This window comes from Ursus arctos, chromosome X (assembly GCF_023065955.2).
Source record: "Ursus arctos isolate Adak ecotype North America chromosome X, UrsArc2.0, whole genome shotgun sequence".
In the NCBI taxonomy this organism is placed as follows: Eukaryota; Metazoa; Chordata; class Mammalia; order Carnivora; family Ursidae; genus Ursus; species Ursus arctos.
Genome location: NC_079873.1, coordinates 106,289,084 through 106,310,408, shown reverse-complemented (window position 1 = coordinate 106,310,408; position 21,325 = coordinate 106,289,084). Strand labels below are relative to the sequence as shown.

Below are 21,325 nucleotides of genomic sequence, written 5' to 3'. Positions count from 1 at the left end.
AAGTCATAGGGCACGTTGAAAATCCCCAAGCGCTGAGCACACATCAGGCAGGAGTAATCATCATGAGGGATCTCAGCAGCGCAAGGACCTTTTCCGTATTCAGTCCTTCATTCAGCAGCATGATTGCTTAATGACTCTTGTGATCTGGAGAAAAGCAGTTTTAACTTTTGAACATTTGGGCACCCACCCAAGGTTAATAAGGCATCTAGTCTTTGCCGTCAGCATATGGAGTTTTAAGAGGAGGCAGAATGTTTGGTCCTTCCCTTTGAAGTTAAGCTCTCCATTCCTCCCCCAGACCAGTGGGTTAATTGATTACTAATGTGAAAACCTCTAAAACATCACGTCACCTCTGTCTCAGTCTCCACCCATCACAGATACAAAGAGGCCCCAGCTCTGAGTGGTCACCTGGTCCATTCATAGAGCAGCTCCAGACCAAATGGGGGCATTCAGGGCACGTGGTTGGAGAAGGAAGGAGACACTGCTCATTGTCCATCTTCTGTGTTTTGTCATTTAATGATACTAAATGGCTTGCTATAGGTGATAGTGGGTTGGCATGCCCGGTATTCCTTCTGAATTTTCCAACCATTCTCCCTCTTTATGGATGAGGACCACTAAGGCCGGAGAAATCCAGGGACTCCCAGGAGGACGCCCATCAAGGTGGGGAGCTACACCAACAGCCTCATTCGGGTGGTCCCAAGAACAGCCTGCTTTCCGCCCGCAGACTGGCCCAAACCAACCTCTCCCACCTCCTCTTCTTCTTCTTCTTCTTCTTCTTCTTCTTCTTCTTCTTCTTCTTCTTCTTCTCCTCCTCCTCCTCCTCCTCCTCCTCCTCCTCCTCCTCCTCCTCCTCCTTCTTCTTCTTCTTCTTCTTCTTCTTCTTCTCTCCTCTAAATGCAAGTGGGGCTGAGCAAGGGGGAGAGAGGAGCCCTGCAGGGAACAGGGAAGATAGCGATTGGGATAGCTACAAAAATACTGGCCCCATCCTATCCGTCCCTCTTCCTTAGACTGGTAACCTTAGAAATGCCCAGTGAGAGGAGGGCCATTCGCCTCCTGCTGGGCCGCGCAATCAGGGCTCAGGATTTGTATCCAGTGCCCTTGGAGGCACCGTGCTTCCTTGCAAAGAGAGCACAGGACTCAGTAAGGAGACCTGGAACTGGCGCTTTGTGAGACCTTGAGCATGCCCCTTCCCTCTTGAGCTCGGAGGGCCTGTCTCTGGCCTCCCCCCACATTTCCAGGGTCTGTCCTGTGTGCCCAGCCCTGTGCTAGACCCTGGGTTCCAGCAGTTCCCAGTGAAGAGCGGACAATTCCTGGGCTCCATCCACCGGGAACAAATTGGTCCTGCTCTAGAGTTCTACTTATCCCACCCTGAAACCGGGAGGAGAGAATTGAGTGGCTCTTTAGTGCGAGCTACTCTGTATACATTAGTTCCTCTGCTCCCGTGGCGTGGGGATGGGGATTCGTATTTCCACTTCACCAATGAGGAGACTGAGGCTCACAGAGGACAGGGACTTGCCCAGCGTGACGGTCAGTAGGTTGGAAATTCAGATCTCAGCTCCAGAGGCCCTGACTCTGAAGGTCCTCCTCCTTCGCTGCTTCCCACTCCCAGATCAGAGCCCAGTGCGTTCGGGCCTTCTGCAGGCTGGGCATGCCCCGGGCGCAGGCTCGAGCAGCGCGCCGGAGTGCTAGGTGGCCTGGAGATTTCCTCCCAGTGGCAGAGAGAGCCCGCAAACAGAGGTAGAGTGGACGCATCTTTATAGCATCCTGGTGGCTCCCTGGAACCTTCTGACCAGCACTGTCTACAGCCCAGCCTGTGTGCAATGAGCCAGCTGATTAAAAACCTTACAGTGACGTAGGGACAACCAGCTGGGACCTGGGCGGAGTTGTGTAAACGGCCTTCTTGGAAGCCTGGAGAGGAAGCCCAGTGTCCCCCACTTCATGCAGGCTGTGGGCACGTTGCACGTGCAGGTCTGGCCCCAGGAGAGGGGAGCTACGTGTATGGCCCCACTTCCAGAAACCAGGTGGTCCAGGGACCAGCTCACCAGGTCAGCAGCTGTCCCCGACACTTACTGAGATCTTGCATGAGTGTCTGGGCTTAGGTCCACACCAGTAAAATAGGGTTAATAATCTGACCTCTGCCCACGTCAGGGTTTCTGGGATGACGATGACCAAGATGTGGCTATGAATGCAGTCTAAAGCCCACTAGGTATGACTGCTGTTTGCCCTTTTTTTTTTTTTTTTTTGTGATCAGAGAATGACATTGGCTCAGAAGGCGGTGGGAAGTGTGTCCTTGGAGCTCAGGTAGAAACACACAGGACCCCCGAGGACACCTCAGTCTCAGCGGCAGCCTGTCTGCGCTGAGGAGGGCTGCTTTGCGCTGGAGCTCTGAGCATTCTGGGTCAAGGCCTGCAGTGCGTATGCGCCTTTCTATTTTGGGGATCCTCCCCACGGAGCATGCAGCTGCTCGCTCCCTTTTCCCCCTCCTCCTCCTCCTGCAGGAAGGGCCCTTTCCTGCTTCAGACATTCAGCCAGGGTGGCCACCAGGCAGAGGCCTTGCCTTCAGACCGATCCCTTCTGCCAGGGCCAAGCACTGCTCAGTTTGCAGGATACCGCTGGGCTCCGCATCTGGGTCCTGCCTGGGTAGCCCAGTTCAGCAAACTGGTGACCTGAAAATCACAGTCTGTTTGAAAGGGAGGGCGCCGAGAGGGAGTTCTGTTTGGCAGCTGGCTTCTGCTGGCATCTGGGAGCTCCATGCTGCCCTGCCTGCCTTCCTGCCTGGCCCCCGCCCCCTGGCTTCCTTGACATTAGGCCCAAGGTGACAGGTGTCTGGAGGTTGAGCTTCCCGGGGAGGAGAGTAGACTGTGTTGGACCCCAGGCCGGGGCGGGGAAAGAGTCCAGCTGAGCTGCAGCCCAGGCATCACCCACCCCCCCATCTAGGGTATGTGCAAACTAGGGGCAAACCCTGAAGATGAAGCCTGGGACTCCCCAAAGTTTGGGCTGGCCTGTGTTGGCTGAAGCTTCTTGCTTTTGCTGGAAATCCCCAGCTGGAGAACTGAATAGAACTCTGCTTGCAGACAGATATTTGGGTCATCAGCTGCCCCTGGGGTGCTGAGCTCCAGACCTCACGGGGGAGTGGGGGAAGCAGGCGCTTCTGAGGTTTGCGCTATAGATTTTGATTTCTGCAGTCGATGTAGAATAATTTGTTAACACCCTCCCTTCTCCCCTTTGCCTTTCCTTCTCCTCCCCTTCCTTCCTGCCTTTTCTTTCTCCTCCTCATCTCCCTCCTCCCTTCTCACCAGATTTCCAAGCCCCCAAATACCAAAGTTAGAAAAGCAGCCATGAGCCACGGGCTGCTGGACTAGACTGAGGGCCCAGGCGTGGCTGCCGCTGTCACCACCTCCCACCCTCCTGCCACCCTGCCCCTTCACCCAAATATGCCTTCGTCTGTCTCCCTCCAGTGCTGCGGGGTTTGGTCATTTTCCCCATCCCCCATCCAGAGCCGCTGGTCCAGTTCGGTTCCTCCCCAAGGCTGTCAGTTGGCAGAGGCCCCTCTGGGACCCTGAGGTCTCCCGTTCCACCCAAGGCTCAGGCCTGGGCACGTAGTGAATGATTGATAAGCAGCGGCCGCTGTCCCTCTTGGCCAGAAGGTCCCTTAGAAATCATTCAGGCTAGCCCCTGTGTTGAACATAAGAGGCCAAGGACACACAAAGGAGAAGGAACATGTCCAAGGTCATTGGGCCAGTTAGTGAATTTAATCACACTTTCTGAAAAGCGTTTTTCTCTTGGCCTTGTGCTTAGAAACAGAAAGAATAGGATAATTTGCAGGAGACCTTTTGCTCCAATGGTTAATTCAAGCCCGCAGATGCCGGCTGAGCCCTGTCACAAGGCTAGTTGCTCTGGGGTACAGAGACGGGGAGGAAACGGTCCTTGCTTTCAGAGAGTGGCGGGCCTAACGTGGTGCCCTCGAGGTTGGCCAGAGCACTGGGCTGGGAGTGAAAGGGGTAGAATGGGAAGCTGTATTTTCATAGAGACCCCTGAAGGCCTGAAGGAAGAGGGTGTGCTTGAATCTGGTAGACAAGATGTGAACTGTTCAAAAGTATTCAGAGGCTGGGAGAGCAAGGCAGATGGGCGCCCTGGAGGAGGCGGTGTTCTCTCCTTTCACTGTCATCCGTGAAGGTGAAACATGGCATTCGAGACTGCTGCATACCTTGCCCAGTTCAGGCCCAGTTCAGAAATGGTCACCTAACTTGGACGACAGAAATATTGAAGCTTTTCAGCTCTGAAAATGTCGCCTGTCGCTCTTGTCAGCAGTAGACCTCCGTGGGCCCCTGCAGTGTAGGGAGGGCAATTTGGAAATAATGGATTTCCCTGGGGAAAGATGCTCAGCTCAGGCTCTAGGTCAAGGGTTGACAAACTCCAGCCCAGGGGCTAAATCCAGCCGGCAGCCTGTTTTGTAAAGTTTTACTAGCACACAGCCCCGTGCAGCCGGGAACATATTGTCTCCTGCGGAACGGCGCCGGAGACCACGCGGCCTGCCAAGCCTGAGATGGTTACGGTGTGGGCCTTACTGCTGAAGAGGTTTGCCATCCTCTGATCCCGGTCACGGGCTGTGCTTCGTTTTCTCCGAAGCCACTGTTTCTCCTAATAAGCAGGTACGGCTGTGTACCGCTAGAGGGAAATCCCCGATCCTCACCGCCCCCCCCCCCCCCCAGGGTTCTGCTTTCTCTCCGATGCCACAGCTGCCTCAGTCCCCCGCTCAGTCCCCCTGCCCCTCCTCTGCTGTCCCTGCCTCGGTGACTGCTCCTGGTTCTTCCGGCAACTTCCATTTCTCCCTGACCTGTCAGCATCCAGAGAGGCCTTTCACAGACAAGCTGAGTGGATGGTTCCGTGGCAGACACCTTCTAATCCACCGCCTCGCCCCCCACCTTCCGTGGTGCCCCGCGCCAGCTCACGGCGGCCTCCGGGCGCACGGTGCACCGCGCCTGCTGGCCACCTGCCCACCCCCAGGATCAGGCCAGGAGCTTCCCCCCAGGGCCTTCTCGCCTCTGCCCTCTTGCCTGGAGGCCTGCGTTTAGATGTCCACTTAAAAGTTTCCGTGCAGAGGAGCCACCTAGGCTTTGTCACGTCACTCTTCAGTCTTGTTCGCTTGCTGTCTGTGCCGCTAGGATGCCAGCTCCTTCTCGGGCTGCTGCATCACTTCTTTCCCTGGGGTGGGCTCCTTCTAAGGGGTTTCTGTTTGGGGCCCCCGAGACAGCCTTGCTTTGCACAGTTAGTGGACAGAAGCCCAGGGCCACTCTTTCTAGCTGCCTCTTTTTCTAGAACGAGCGTTTGGTGCTAAAGTTGTCTAGTGATAGGACTGCCTGTGGGACACTGTCAGGAAAGTTGAACATTTGCTTGCCTCTTTTTGTCCTTTAAGTCAAGCCTTTGGGGTTTAGAACAATTAACTTGGCCAATATAAAATATCTCCAGGAAGCCAGCCCCCAAACACCAACACCCAACATCTGCTTTCTGAATATATGGCTTCAAAGAGCTGAGTGCAGGGCGGCTAACTGCCGTCCCTCCTATTTATTTTAGCCACGTGACAGCCAAGGAACTGAGAACTGCCTTGCCCTTTCCTGTAGTTAAATCTGACATAAAATTACTTTATTGGCAGCAAGGAGACAGTTTTGAGGTTTTTGCTAATTCAGGGTGAGTCTTCTTCCTCCGGACCAGCCAGTGGAGCTTCAAACAAAGAGCTAGAGCAAGAAGGTCTCCTTAGGGCCACCCCCACCATCAGCACCACCTCTACCAAATACCATCATTACCATCACCGTCGTCTAGACCCGCAGCAGCACCACCACCGTTCCACATGCGCGTGCACACGCACACACACACGCATGCTGAGGCAGGGGAAATGTTTTAGGTTATATGACCCATTCCATGATGTGACCACAGACACTTTCCATGTATGGTGAGAGAAATGAAGATTTTAAATTGTCACTATTTTCACCATGTAACCCACTCCTGTTGCTTCGGGGCTATGGAACATTAGCATGTGTTTGTGGGCAAAATAAAATTAGGGTTCATTACCAAAGAAGCCTCTTGTCCCCAAGTGCACACCTTAAAAAACACACAAGTTTGATAGATCTTTTACTTCGTAAAAGGATTTACTGAGGATTTTCTTTCAGTGGCAAATTCTTTTTCTTCCAATGGCAAATTCTTGTTGCATTTTATGAGGATTTGGTTTACAAAAGTTAGCCTCGCCTACAGCTGTTCAGAAATACAGCCAATGAGTAAAGGCAGATCTCCCTCGAATGACAAATGCTGCTGAGTAAACCATGTTTAAGGCTATTTTAGGACCACCAAGAATGTGTTTGCATTTTCAAGAGTGGAAAGAGAGAGAATACTTGTTCGGCTTGTACGGATGCCGGGCACAATGCTCGCTTTACATTTTTAATGCATGTGATCTTATAACGAATTTGTAAGGTGGGCCCTACTATCCCCAGTTTGGTTGTTGAGCATTGTGAGTGAACAAAAGGCCACTAAATTGTACACTTACAAAAGGTTAATTTAATGCTCTGTGAATTTAACCTTAATTTAAAAAAACACCTATGTTATTTCACAGAGTATATGTATATGAAATCAGCACATGATACGTTTTAAAAAATCTCATTGTATAACCTAAATGTATAGTTTTTACTTGTCAATCATGCTTCGCTCTGTAAGGCTGGAAAAACCATGATGGTCCTTATCCCATAGCCCCCCCCCCAGCCCCTGCATCTATGGTGCCAGAGCTCAGACAGCCTGGCTCTAGATTCTACGAACTGTGGCTGGGACATCTGCAGACAGTTAGTGGATCCTAGAGTCACAAGTTGGCACTCAGCTGCTAAAATGTGCTTATTCACAAGCGTGTGACCTTCAGAACGCAGGAAACTAACCAGGTGGCTCTGGATTCTTCTCCCACCTACACAGCTGTTGGGTTTCTCATGCAAGGAAATTCCTGCCTTGTTTGAAAGCCTGTTGCCATTTTACTTAGCCCATTGTTGGGGCACAGGCAGAAGTGAAGTCTCCTTGCACTTAAGCTTCGAGACTCATCCTTCGAACCTTCCAAGGCCTGGTACCAAACTTTGTTCTTTTCTTTCTTTTTTAAAGTAATCTCTACATCCAACGTAGGCCTCAAACTCACAACCCCGAGATCAAGAGTCTGACGCTCCACTGACTGAGGCAGCCAGGGACCCCTAATTTTGTTCTTTTAATGTTATATTCTCCTTCAGAAAGAGGGGCCCCCAAACTGTGTAAGCTTCGGTCCCCACAAAGTAGAGATCTGCACCTGGGAAAAGAGGGGAAATTACTGAGCAATCGGCAACCATTTTTCTCTTTGCCCCATTTAAACTACCCAAGTTGGTGTCCCAGCAATGGGGAAGAGTGCCTCCCACAAAATCAGGAGTGTCACCGTGGCCTTGACTCTGCCACCTGCAATCCAGCGGGGCCTTGCTGTGAGGAGAGATCATTGCTGCTGTGCTCACCCGCACATGGGCAGAAGCGTCTAGGGTTATCTGGATGGAGTGCCATGACTACCCCATGTGGTGCTCAAACTGCCCCCGGCACAAAATGACCCAGGACTTTTTTCCAGCTCTTGAATTATCAATGGCTGGTTGTTACCCCAGCTTAGCTCCACCAGAAGTCCCGTCCTTGAAATACGCCAACAGACCCTCTAAAAACTTACTCAGCCCATCAGGGCCCAGACCAGGGGCTTCCCCACTGACCCCACTCCCTATTCTATTAGCATCGGCAAGGAGCCAACCACTGCCTGATGGAGCCCACATCTGGAGTCCCAGCCCACATGGGGGCACTTGTGAAAGGGAGGCCTGGGGAGCCGGGGGCCAGACAGCAAGGGAGAGGGGATAAGAGCTTCCCGTCCAATGTGCGGTCATCAGCCAAACTGGGGGCCTCTCTGGGGGCTTTGCGGTATGGCAGCAGAGCCTTCCAGATGGCTCCAGAGCCGCTAGTGTGGCTACATTCCACCTTCCTGGGTGGCTCTGAGTGCGAGAATCATCTGCCTCTCTGGAGCATTCTAGAAAAAGAGTGTTTTCTCAGGAGCTGCCTCCATGGATTCAGCAGAGATTTCTTCAAGCTCTGAGGTAGACCAAGAGCTGACCTCGAGCACAGGAAACGATAGCTCTGTGACCATGACCGAAGCAGCAGGCCTGAGGGGGTGCCCAGCCTGTTCTAAAGGCATTCCCTGGCAGCCGGGCCTCACTCCAGCCAGGGGGCTTTGCCATCAAAAATAGGAGCTCGTGACCTCTGGAAAATTGGAAGCACCGTGGTGTTCTCTGTGAACTCAGTCCCCCCCCCCCTCAATTTTGGTCATTTCCCATGCGTTGCATTCTAACTGGAGAGATGCAAAGTTGCGATTGGATGGTGCCTCCTGTGGCTGGGGAAGCAGTTAAGGGCAGGCAGGTGGGGGACATAGGCCCAGACGACTGACAGAGCCCATTGCTGAATTCTCATTCTGGATAGATCTCCAGGAACAAGCACTAAAATAGCACCACAGATTTTCACACGCCCCTCCGGGTGGTTGGGGAGCGGGCAGCCTTCCTGGTGACTGGTGACTTGGTAGGACTCTAATAGAATATGCAAATAAGCTCACTTACTTGACCAAAACCGCAGGCTGCCATTCTTGATTCAACCAGTGCAGACCTGCTATGCACACACACATTCAAGTCATTCCTTGTTAAAAAGTCATAGAGATCATTGGGGAGTTCCATAATCTGACCCCACCGGATCGGGGCGGGGGGTGCGCTTTCTGTAAGAGTGTTTGCAGTTGGCAACAATATGCACGCCCTGCTCACGGCCAGGGCACTTGTGGGCCATGGGGCTGCCCCTGGCCTACTGTCACCCCAGGGAGAGAGACCCTCTTGGGTGGGGGAGAAGAGAATTCATCATTTCCCTGCAGGAGCAGTCCAGGAAGAAAGTCACAGTATTAGCTTACCAAAGCTGGGACCCGTTCTCTTTACAGCTGGGGAAACTGAGGCCCAGGGTGGGGTAGGGACCTAGGAGAGGTCATACCACAGGGTCCTTAGAAGCACAGCCCAGAGAGAAGTGAGGAGCCTGGGCTTCAGCAACCGCTCAAGGCCCTTCTGCCCTCTTCATACGCAGACACGCAGGTAGCCTCCACCATCAGGTGTGTGGCCTCCAGCCTCGGCTCAGCCTCCTCTTTTCCCCTTCTTCGCATGATTCTGGGCTCAACAGCCTAATTCCAGTGAAACACAGATGAGGCTTGTTAACCTGGGTCCTGCACAGACAGGATTGTCCGGATCGGGGCAGGGCCTTTGCCTTCGACTCTCAGCTTCTGTTCCAGCCCAGGCAGCACCTGCCCCATCTGTAGCCCCTCCTTGCCAAATGCGTCCAACCACTTGAGACTGACCCCACCTTTCCATCCTCCCCAAAAGTGATCATCCTTATCCCACTAGTGACGCCACATGGGAATGTGTTTAGAGGAAAGCAAGGCAGGGTTTCTTCCTGCAAAGAAAGGCCAACCTGAGAGTCAGAGAAGCTGGCCCATGGGCGCATCTCTCCCTGGTTCCGGGCCTCACCAGTCCTAATGCGAGTGGGAGGCACCAGCCTTTCTCTCAGGGTCTGGGAATTCTGACAAGCCAGGAGTGCAAGGCTAGTGTTCAAGAAGCCCGTGTTTGGTGGCAGAACACCTCAGGTCTTCCCAGGGGGTGGGACAGTATGAATTACGAGCTTCTTAAAGCTACATGTGTCTATGGGCTTGGGGCCATGCTTAAGAGTTGCCAACTCTTCCAGCTGGTGTGCGTCCACTACAGAAAGGGAGAATGCAGTTCTAGAAAATGCATTTGCTGGGGCTGCTGCTTAGATGGCTCTGGTCGACATTTGCTGAAGCCACAAGTCCTCAGGTTGGGGCAGCAGAGTGCCACAGCAGCGTGGCAGGGCCCAGAGTGGCGAGCAGTGGTGCGCAGCGGGGGGGGGGGGGGGGGGGGCGGGATTCTAAAGGCAGCACAGCTGGCTGTCAGGACTAGGCTGCTCACCTCCCCCCCCCCCCCGCTCCCTCCTCTCCCTCCACTCCCTCCACTCCATCCACTCCTCCCTCCATTCCTAGTGGGCATGTCCTTAGTTGTCAGAGGGCAAGCCGAGGCCTATGCTGGAGGGCAAGGGGGCAGCACGGGGACCCAGGGCCTGGAGAATGAGATCAGTAACAATTACCGCTCCCGAGACGCACGCTTCAATGATGCTGTGAGGCACGCAGTGCAGGCCAAGGACCCATTTCACGGAAGAAGATATTGAGGCTCAGAGAGGGGGAGTGACTTGCCCACAGTCACACAGCAAATGGAGGAGCTAGGACTTAAAAGCAGGTCTTCCAGTGCCTCCTCTAGGGCTCTGTCCCGCCCCCCTGCCTGCCGCTGCCTGTGGCTGGTGAGGAGGCTGCAGTATCTGCAGGCTCAGGGCAAGGCAGGGGCACTGACAAATCCCCCATTTAAGACTCTTGCTACAAACCACGTATTAGCAGAGATTCGTGCTTGAGACAAATCAACCCCTCTGGAAGCCGATCAGCATTCAGGGCTCCCTGCCGTTCCCAGCTGCCCTGGGATTGTCCAGAGCCTTATGTCTTACAATTCTGGAAATGCTGAAAGTCCTGTTCGAGTTACACAAAGGTCAGTTTCAGTTTGTGAGGAGATTTTTCTGAAAAACAAACATGCAAATGAAATATATACTATACACATGGATACTCAGCTTAACCCCCGTGTATATCCGGGCATATTCTCTCCCTCCCTCCCTTCCTTCCATCCTCTCTCTGTTCCCGCAAGCCCAATCCTGCTGCAACATTGTCCGAGCTGTTCTGGGGCTGCCTGCACTGTGCCCCAGTGTCTTTATTCCTTCCTTCTGAGCAAGTCTACTAGGGACCATCCTTCTCTCCAAGGGCTTGGGACCCAATCTAGTTGGCCAACATCAGGTTCTTGGAAACTCCGGGAATGTACAACAGTGCCGAAGAAAGATTCGATGGAGTACAGATGTACTTGAGAGAGAGACTGAGAGAAGTAGCAGCAGATTGGCCTAAGCTGACCTGTGGGAAGCACCAGTGGGGGAGAAGGCAGCAGCTAATAAGCCACAAGCCATTTCCACCTTTTTGACAATTTTGTCCAGGCCCTATGTGCCTGGCGACCTCTGCAGGGAAAATGAGGCTCTCTGAACTGATCTCTGCTGGACACCTTTGGCCTCCTACGTTCTTACCCAGCAGGAACCGTGCATATTTCTGCTGGCCTTCTATTGGTGTCCATGGTAAACCTCTGGCTAGAGTTTCCAAAACTAAGTGTTTATAACAGCCTGCTAGATTTCTTTGGGAAGAGTAATATATTTATGTATTTTACATGTGTATATATTTAGAATATGTGTGTGTATATGGATGTGTGTGTGTATATATATAATATTCTTTTTTTCTTCTTATGCCCATTTTATGAGCCTGGACTATATTCTCATAATCTAGACCTTTTCCAAGAAATCCTTGCGCTTTTTGTCCTTCTGGACTAAAAATGTAGAAAGGGAAGAATCACCATGTCATTGCTCAGACAGAACCAGAAATAATACTGACTTCAGAGCTGAACTTCGCCCCTATCAGAAGGGTTGCCTTACTTTTTTCATTATTTAGGGGGTGGGGAAGCCATCACATGCTTTCAAATGCATTTTAATGAATGTTCTTACGGTTGTGGGGATCACATAGGTGGCTCTGTCTGCCCGCTTATGAAATGGGACTCTGCAGGCGTTTGGGGGTGGAGATGGTCATTCCTTTTTAAAAGATGCCAGGGAACCTCCCTCACTTCCCCCCCACGCCCCTCCACTAAAGGCTGACCTGTGAGGGCTCAGGCTGGGAGTCGGGACACCTGGGGTCTAGTGTTGTCCTTGTCCACTAACTAGCTGTGTGACCACAAGCAAATCACATCCCTTTCTGTTTTCTGTAAAAAGAGAAGGTTGAGATGTGCTCTCTAGAAATCCTGCCACTGTCTACTGATTTACTTATTTCTTTCTGATTTGCTTATTATGTAAACAAAAAAATCTCACAGTGAGTGGGTAGGATCAGGTACAATACATGGCCTGAGGAAAGAGGGGCCGGCTGCTAGCTGGGACCAATGGTTTGTTCAAAAACGGTGGCCTTGGGATTGTTCAGCACCACGCAGAGTAGTCAGGCCAACCTCAGCCCAGCACCTGCTGGCCCAGGTGACCCGGCCAAGGTGCCAGTGTGGCACTGGGGATGGGGCAAAGCCCAGCAGGCTGTTGGAAATGGAGAAGAGTAACACATCCCGGGACAGCACAGCAGAAGGCATGGAAGCCAGCCCGTGTCTAGCTAGGGGCAGAGTCAGTAGACCTCCATGCCTCAGCCAGTGCCTCTGTGCGAACACAGCCACCTTTCCTTGGCCTCGTGCAGGCTCAGCTGGGGTTCTGGCCATTCAGCCAGGGTGCTTCAGGCTGGCTATTGAAAGCTCTCAGCATAAAACCCGAAACACGGGGCTGAGGCCTCCAACAAAGCCAAGTGTTTCTTTCTTTCTTTTTTTTTTTTTTTTGGAAAGATTTTATTTATTTATTTGAGAGAGAGCACAAGAGAGGGAGGGGGGAAGGGCGGAAGGAAAGGGAGAGGGAGTAGCAGACTCCCCGAGAAGCAGGGAGCCTGACGTAAGGCTCGATCCCAGGATCCTGGGATCAGGACCTGAGCCAAAGGCAGACACCCAACCAACTGAGCCACCCAGGCACCCCAAGGCCAAGTCTTTCTTAAGTCCATTGAAAAAGGGAAGCACAAAAGAGGGTCCCACCTGCCCTGCTGAAGTCACCCCCACTGCACCCCTAGGGACAGCAAGGCCACCCTGGCCCCCGATTAGGCATCCTCCCAAAGTGTCCAGTGAGGCATCCAGCTGCCAAGTTCGTGCAGCAAGGGTGGCACCCACTTGGGCAGATTGGATTCACCAGCAGTGGGCTAGCCCTCAACGCCCCACAGGGGCACCCCAGGGGTCTGCTTTGTTGTTGAAAACCAGCTGGGTCCCAGCATTAGAACTCAGTGGGGAGCACTGGCTTGGGGGTCTGGAAGGTAGTATGCATGGGACCTGTCATTTCGGGGAGTTAGAGACTACTTTCCCTTGCCAGTGGTTCCTCCTATGAGCTGCAGCATCCCGTGGTCATGCCCAGCCTCCCCCCCCCCCCCCCGTCCCACCCTCCGGCTACCTTGGTTCCAACAAAGTAACGGCAGACTAACAAGGTCCAAGAACCCACAGAGTCTGCCAGGGAGTCCAGGCTGCTGCAACTCACAGCCCCCACCCTCCCTTCCATCCCGTTCCTCCCAGCCCATCCTCCCCCTGCCTGGGCTACATGGACTTCAGTATCATTGCAGCTCACCGGCAGTACGCTGGACCCGGCCACTGCCAGCTCGGGCTCCCTGCAGGGGATCTGGGGTAAAACTGCCCTCGCTCATCCCTTATTGATCCATTTTATCCATTTCTACTTTAAATATATTGGAATTCTTGTCGATGTCGATGAAACGGAATTTCAGTTTGGGACTCAGTGACTTGTTTGTGGGCTGCCCTGTAATTGACTGAATGAATGGCCAGGGAAACACGTAGCAGAGCTCCCTGTGAGCCAGGTCATTTAGGTTCGTTTGTCCGCTGATTCATTCAGCTGCTATTTACTGAACACCTGCTGTGGGCCGATACAGAGCCCACCGCCCCTGGATGGAAGACTGGGCACAGATAGGCCTCTTCTTGTGCCTGCTCCCTCCTCCCCAGCCTGTTCTGGCCGGCCCCCAGGCTCTCAGCCCTAGGTGGATTTGATGGCAGAGCTGCCCCGCAAAGTGCCCTTGTCCACGGTGCAGAGAAAAGGCGAAGAAGGAGGCAAGTTCCCTCACTCCAGCTGGTGGAGTCCCTTCTGCGGAAATGAGACAGTGTCCTGCCAGTGGGGCTGATTAAGGCTGTGGCTTGTGAGGCAGCCAAGGGGTCGGGGAGGGGCCCTATATCTGTCTGGGCCCTGTTGCCCTCCAGCTGAGCCACTCTCGGCAAGCCCTTCCCCTTCTCTGGGTGTCCGGGCCCCTGTCTCTCCTAGGACAGGGTTGGACTTCCAAGGCCGTTCCATGGCTGCCCTTGGTAATGGCAGCCACCAGTTAGGATTTACTAGGTGCCACAGAACCTGCTTCATTTTACTTACTACTCAGAGTGGCATCATGAGATGATGCATTCAGAATCAGAATCAGTCCAGGAACTTTGCAAAAACTCAGATCCCTGGGCACTGCTCTGGACGAGACTGAAACAGTTCATTTGTGGTGGGACGCCCTGGGAATCTGAATGTTTCTAAGTAAATCTGATGAGCACCAAAACCTGAGATGTGCAGCCCTGGAGGATCTCTTTTGATGTTCACTCTGTCGTGAGAGTCATGACCAGTGTGGTGCTAGCAGGTGGCCCCCCACACACGTTGACCCCACCCCCCCACCAGTGAGCCAAACATCAAAGGATCAACAACAAATGTCCCAGCGAGACTTCTAAAGCTAAACAGGGGTTTCTTACATGAAAAATTGCATCAAGAGAAATATAGTTGCCCCTTAAACAACACAGGTGTGAACTACACGAGTCCACTTACACGCAGTTTTCTTTGATAAATACAGGACAGTACTGTAAACGTATGTTCTCTTCCTTATGACTTTCTTGGTAATGTTTTCTTTTCTCTAGCTTACTTTGTTGTAAGAATATAGTACCGAATATATATAACATCCAAAATCTGTGTTAACCGACTGTACGGGACTGTAAAGCTCCCAGTCAACAGTAGACTATTAGTAGTTAAGTTTCGGGGGAGTTAAAAGTTACAATCGGATTTTTGACGGCGGGGCCATTTTCAAGGGTCCACCGTATATCTGTTCTACTGTTGGCATGTAGGTGCTTTCCAAGCCCCTTTCTTCCCACACATTCCTGCACTCCACCCCCCTCGATTTTCCCTCAACTTGCAGGTCACGGTCATTAACATGACAGCCACAGATGATTGTATGAAGCCTTGAATGAGTAGGAAATACTGCATCACTAACTGCTTTGTTCCCAAAGGCTATGCTTTTATAAATGGTGGGCAGCTCCCCCGAGGTGCAGATTGCAGATCAGGTCCTTTTCCTGTTGTTCCATATCTCCCCAGCCCAAGGATACATCCGCAGAGAGGAACTTCTTATTTAGCTAGCTTTATACTTTGGGGGGGGGAGTGGTTATAAGTCGTTCTCAGTAAAAACAAACAAGCAATACCAAACTGTCGAGAATAGAAAGGGACTCGCCAGTCATCTCCAAGAGATGGTCGCATATGTTCTTCCAAGTGATTTTTGTCTGCACGTAGCAATGTGTGTGTGTGTTTATAAAGATAACGGAGCCTGTGCCCCAATGACTGTTCTGCAACTTGTGTTTCCCCTAAACAGTAGAGCTCAGACAGCTGCCCAAAAGCACACACCCAGATCTACTTTCCTCTAAAGGCTCTGTTGTGTTCCATTGTATCACCACAGTCTGATGCATTTAACTAAGACAGGGAGGCAACCTAAAAGTTCAGCGTCTATGTTATGCTTTTCCTTTTAGAAACCAGGGTGTCTGTAGACAGGTAGGAATCAGAAATACCTGAAGTGCTTCCAGTATGCCCTCAAACGCCTGTCTGGGGCACACTTCGTTTCGCGGCTTCCGCATAGTTGAACTGAGCTCCCCCTTACTTGGGCAGAGAAGATCCTTTGTGGGACTTCCTGTGGTGTTTAGTACACAGACAGCATAATGCCTAATTTGAAGTGTAACAAGACAGTTTAAATGAAACACAGCAACAAAGAAGCAAGCATTATGGTTCCCAAAATAGGCTGTATTGTATAGTTTTGACAACTATAATTCTTGAAACTGAGAGATGTTTTATCTTGCAAGTTTCCTGTTCATTAGCTTTAATGTGCCAAGGCTTTATAAAAATTTCTCTCTCTCCCTCTCTCTTTCTCTCTCTCTCTCTCTGCCACAGGGAACCATTAAAAGGAGACAGGAAGGAGATAATTTCCAGTTTCCAGGCATGGGTGATGGGGGTTACCCTAATAAAATCAAGAGGCCTTGCCTGGAAGACGTGACCCTTTCTATGGGCCCGGCTACCCACCCCAGCACATCCTGTGCGGAGCTGCAGGTCCCTCCACTAACGATGAACCCTAGTCCCGCGGCTGTGGGAGTAGCAGGCCATCCGTTACCACTCGAAACAAATCCCATGAATGGCAGCGTCATGGGCTCACCATTCGTGGTGCCGCCCGCCGGAGAAGTGGGAGTGAAAGAGCCCACGGTCCCCTATTATGACAAAGCCAACAGCGTGCCGGCTGTGGACCAGGAACTTCAAGATCTCCTGGAGGAGCTAACAAAAATTCAAGAACCTTCTCCGAATGAGCTAGATCTCGAGAAGATCCTGGGGAGCAAGCCGGACGAACCGCTGGTCCTGGAACACCCGCAGGTGAGCCTGAGTACGACTCCCAAGCCGCCGGTTCAGATGCCGCACCTGGAGAGCCTTGGCGCCAGCAAGGACTTTGCTTCTAGCTGCAGCCAGCACCCCGGCGCCTCGCTGCAAGTCCCGCCCTCCCCGGCGGGGATCAGCTACGTGATTCCGCCCACCAGTAAACCGGTGGCCTCACCCAGCCCTTCGGCGGCCCAGGCCAAAGGCCAGGTCCAGGGGGCGCTCTCCGTCCCTTTGCCCCCACTCCCGGGGCCTCAGTGGCATCACGCCCACCAGCTGAAGGTGCTGGCGGCCAGCAAGCAGGGGTCCGCGACCAGGCAGCCGGGGACCACCCCCAGCTGGTCTGGCCTGCCGCCTCCGGGCGTGTCCCCGTCGTACCGCCCAGTGCCGTCGCCGCACCCGCCGCCGCAGTTCAGCTCACAGAGCCTCATGGTGTCCTGCATGGCGTCCAGCAACGTGCCGGCGAGCACTTTCCAAGCCTCCCCCAATGCCTTACTCGCCAGCATGGCGTCCGGCGGCAGCGCCGCCGCCGTGGGGCCCGCCATGCTCTACACTCCGGAGAAGCTCCCCAGCCCCGCCCTCAGTCAGCCCCCGCCGTTCAGCCCGCAGAGCTCCATTCTGGCCAACCTGGTGTCCTCCAGCGTCAAGAGCCCTCCAGGACACCTGCTGTCCGCTCTGCCCAGCAGCAACCCGGGGCCGTCCCCGCCCTACCGGCCGGAGAAGCTCTCCAGCCCGGGCTTGCCGCAGCAGTCCTTCACCCCGCAGTGCTCCACCCCGCAGTGCTCCCTGATCCGGAGCCTCACCCCCTCCGGCAACCCGCTCACGCAGCCGCCGCCGCCCCAGCAGTCAGCAAGCACCATCTTCAAGCCCATGACCACCAACTCACCCAAAACCCTGAGCATGATCATGCAGCAGGGGCTGGCCAGCCCTGACCAGGGAGTCCCAGAGCCATTTAATTTTGGCAACACCAAGCCGCTGTCGCATTTCGTTTCTGAGCCGGGCCCCCAGAAGATGCCCTCCATGCCGGCCACCTCGAGGCAGCCGTCCTTGTTCCACTACCTGCAGCAGCCGCCGGCATCTTCTGCCACTGCCTCGACCACCGCCACTGCCACGTTGCAGCAGCAGCAGCAGCCTGACCCCTCCTCGTTCCTCCTGCAGCAGATAATGCAGCAGCCCCAGCGCTTTCAGCGGTCGGTGGCCCCGGACTCCCTGCCTTCCCTGCCCAGACAGGTAAGACGATCTCACGTCTGGTCGCGTTCCTTGGTGTTGGAAATAAGAACCGTGTGCTATTGGTAATCTGGCTTTGGAGGCAAGTCTGGCTTAGTCCTCTCTGAGACTGGACTTGACTCCAGAAAAGTCTATTTAAGCCAGCTAATTCCGCGTGGTCCAAGTGCAGTATTAAAGAGGCCAAGGTTATGGTTTCAGTTCCTGCGCAGGCCACTTAACTTCTGTGGGAGGAAAAGTGCACCCGGAAGGTGCTGCCCGGGGAGACGGCCAGGGAACACAGGTCTCTGCACCGGGCCGCGTGGCACGTTGCCTCACACGGGGCTAGTGGAAGCTTCAAAGGATGCAAGGAAATCGCCCCGAAGCCTTTAAATCTTGTCCCTGCTGGCATGAGGCATAAGGCTGCACACTGAGCCTTCTAGAAATGGCACGGCAAACTTCTGCTGAGCAGCTCCAGTGTGCCCTTCAGCACTGCGCTAGGCACTGAGGCAGGTTCGAAATGAGGACAGATAGGTAGGAAGTAGTTACTCTTAGCGTCTCCATTCTACAAAGAAACTGAGACTTGGAGAGTTGAAATGACTTGCCCAGAGTTACATAGCCAGGGGCAGAGCAGGAACTGGAAACCAGGAAGTCAGTCCAGAGCTTCTGCTCTTCTCAAAATCACTGTGACTTCTCCCTCTCCCTCATCTCCTACAATCTGATCAATCACTAGACTCAGCTGGTCCCTCCTGGGTGCCGTTGACTGCAGTTGCCCCTCGTCATTGCCCCGACCCCTGCCTGTATTGGTTATGTTTTGCCGGGTAATGAATTACTCCAAAACATCTTAAAACAACACAGGTGTATCACGTTGCAGTTTCTGTGGGCCGGGAGTCCTGGGATCACCTAGCTGGGTCTTCTGGCCTTGAGTCGCTGGTAAGGTTGCAGTCATCTCCAGCTCAACCAGGAAGGTTCTGCTTCCAAGTTCACTCCCGAGGTTGTTGGCAGGAAGCAGTTCCTTGCAGGTGGTTGGACCGAGGCCTCAGTTCCTCATGAGCTGTTGGCTAGCAGCCTCCCTTGGTTCCTTGCCATGTGGGCCTCTTCATAGAGCATCTCACAACATGGCCGTCGGCTTCATCTGAGTAAGCAAGACAGAATGTGCCAGCAAGAGAGCGGAGGGAGTGCCAGCAAGTCAGAGGTCACAGTCTTTAGAACTGTGTCTTGAAAGTGACGTCCCATCTCTTCTGCTGTATTCCGTTCATTAGACACAAACATGGAGGTGTAAATAGCAGGAGGCAGGGTTGCTGGGGACCATGTCAGATGCCTGCCTACCCGGGGCACTGTCCATTCTGGTCCCTCCTTTCCATTGTCTCAGCCCTCCCCGAGTTCAGGCCCTCTTGGTTCTTTGAACTCAGAGTTGACTCTTAAAAGTGGTTTTCCCCAGTAAACCAGCCATCACTCAAAACATTACCTTCAAGAGATCCGAAACACCTGATCGTGTTTCACATTTGCTTAGAAGTTTCCAGAGGCCCATCACCTGGCTCCATCTATTTTCTTAGACTCAGTGTTCATCAGGCCCCATCTGGCACTTCACTTCTATCATCCAAAGCGCTTGTAGTTCCTGGCCTACTCTGCATTCTCGGCCTTACTCCTGCCATGCCCTGTCCCTAGCTGTCCCTTCCCACCTTCTCCCTCCCGTCCCACTCCTATCGCTCCTAAGGCTCACGTACCATTCCCTCCAAGAAGCTTCTCCCTGACCACCCTCGGTACGTCATCTCCCACGTTGCCTCCCTCTCCTGTAGAGCAGCCGAGGAGGACAGCTTGGCCAGGGACCTGGCCTAAGGGAAGCACGTGTTGGGGCTGACCTCTCTTCCGAGGGCCCTGAATGCATGTGACTGTGGCAGCCCCTGGAGGATAGGACCCGTGTCTTTTTCTTCCATGCCTTATGAAGCATGAGCAAGCAGAGAGCTCTGCACCGGGGAACTGGTCCTCGGGGAGGGAACTGGCGAGCAGCAGGCCCTTGTATACAGTTCCGGAGCACTTGTGTTTGAGTTCGCGGTAGGCCCCCTGCCGTCTGTTTTCATGGAGCACCAGCACCAGCGCTGGAATCCTCACCCTAGCGGGCAAGGGGCTCAGCCTGGAGACCCATCACCATCCAACACTGTAAGCCATGTGGGGGTTTTTTGTTCTCATTGGGGGTACATGTGTATCCTGGCTGTGTGGCCTCAGAACCGGATCAGGTGGCCTGGCCCCGAGGGAGAATCCTTAATGACTGTAGGCGTGAACGTCACACCCAACTGATTGCCTAGGTGAGCTGGAGAAAGTGCTCAGGAGAAAGACCGAGCAGCCAAGCTCCCTGAGGCCAAGAAGGGCTCAGGTGACCGCCAGCAGAGGGGAGAGGCTGGGCTTCCCGAACGGTAGGCTCTTGCTGCCGACGCCGGCCAGTGCCCACGGGCCAGGCATGCATCTCAGCCCTTCACCTGCCTTTTCTCATTTCAGTTCTCAGAGATAGAGGCCCTTATCATCATTCCCTTAAACCCGAGAAGACTGAGGCACAAAGCAGTCACCAGAATTGCCCGCAGTCACACAGCAGGTCAGGGACAGAGAAGGCAGTCTGTCTGCCTGTGGAGCCCGGACGCATGCGGCATGCGTGGGGCACTGTCTCCAGGGCCTCGTGCTCCTGCCTTGATCTCCTAATATCGCCTCGTCCACAACATGGCCATAGATTATGATGGGTGGTTGAGACTTAAACGCACTGATACATCTAAAGCATTTTGAATGGGGTCTGGCAGCACAAAGTACCTGCCGATGAAGATTTGCGGTCACTAAGACTAACTCCCGGCCCCGAGTCTCCACATCCCTTTCCTGCGGGCTGAGATGTGGCTCTCAGAACCAATACTGTGTCAGCACAGAATACGAGCAGTGCTCTCTCCAGACCCCAGACCCACCACAAGATGGACAGCAGCTGTGGGGCCTCCTAGCCTCGTGGCTTCTCCCTGTTCCAGGCTCTGCCCCGCTGAGACAGCTCCGGGCCCGGTGGAAGAGGGAAGAGGCCATCTCCGCCCGGCCGGCGGGGGTCTCTAGCTCACTGCCCAGCTCCCCATTCTGTCCATAACACTCCTCTAGCCAAAATGCGGAGTGGGCCTCCAGGCTGGGCACATCAGCAGCTCCGCTGTTCCTGCTCATGGCCTTTGCCCATTCGCTTGTAGGCCTGAGAACTCAGCCCTGCTCACTCTTGCAGGGGAGAGAAGAGAGGAAGCACACGCTTCCCCTTCCAGCAAGGCCAAACCGAGCCTCAGAAACCACTCCTCACCTACCACACGTGTCACAGTGGTTACCACAGAAGCACTGGGCCTTCGTTTTCATCCAGATTCTGGTTTTTGAAAAGAGTGCCTTCTGAATGTAAGCTGAGAAACCAACTCTTGAGTAAGCAGAGAAGCCAAATCTAGTCGTCTAGAGGAGCTCATTTTTATTTGTAGACTCGTATTTCTCAGCTCTGGCAATTTCACTTGACCAGGGAATCAACGATCCGGTTTCAGTGGATCATTTGTTTGCACTGAAGGGAAAAGGCAAGTGCCATGTGGCTTCAGGGCAGCAGTTTAGCGTGGCAGCCAAAGCGAGGGCGTGGGGGTTCAAGTCCAGGCACCGACACTGACCGGGCTTCGTG

The 21,325-nt window shown here is 53.6% G+C and overlaps 1 protein-coding gene across 2 annotated transcripts in view; it reads left to right on the top strand.

Annotated features, from left to right (window-relative positions):
* MAMLD1 (mastermind like domain containing 1) overlaps positions 1–21,325 on the top strand; it is a 115,588-nt gene that overhangs the window by 62,398 nt on the left and 31,865 nt on the right. For both annotated transcript variants that reach the window (XM_026487511.4, XM_026487512.4), the window contains exon 3: positions 15,988–17,688. In XM_026487511.4, the coding sequence (XP_026343296.1) occupies positions 15,988–17,688 (1,701 nt within the window). The remainder of the gene's footprint in view (positions 1–15,987; positions 17,689–21,325) is intronic.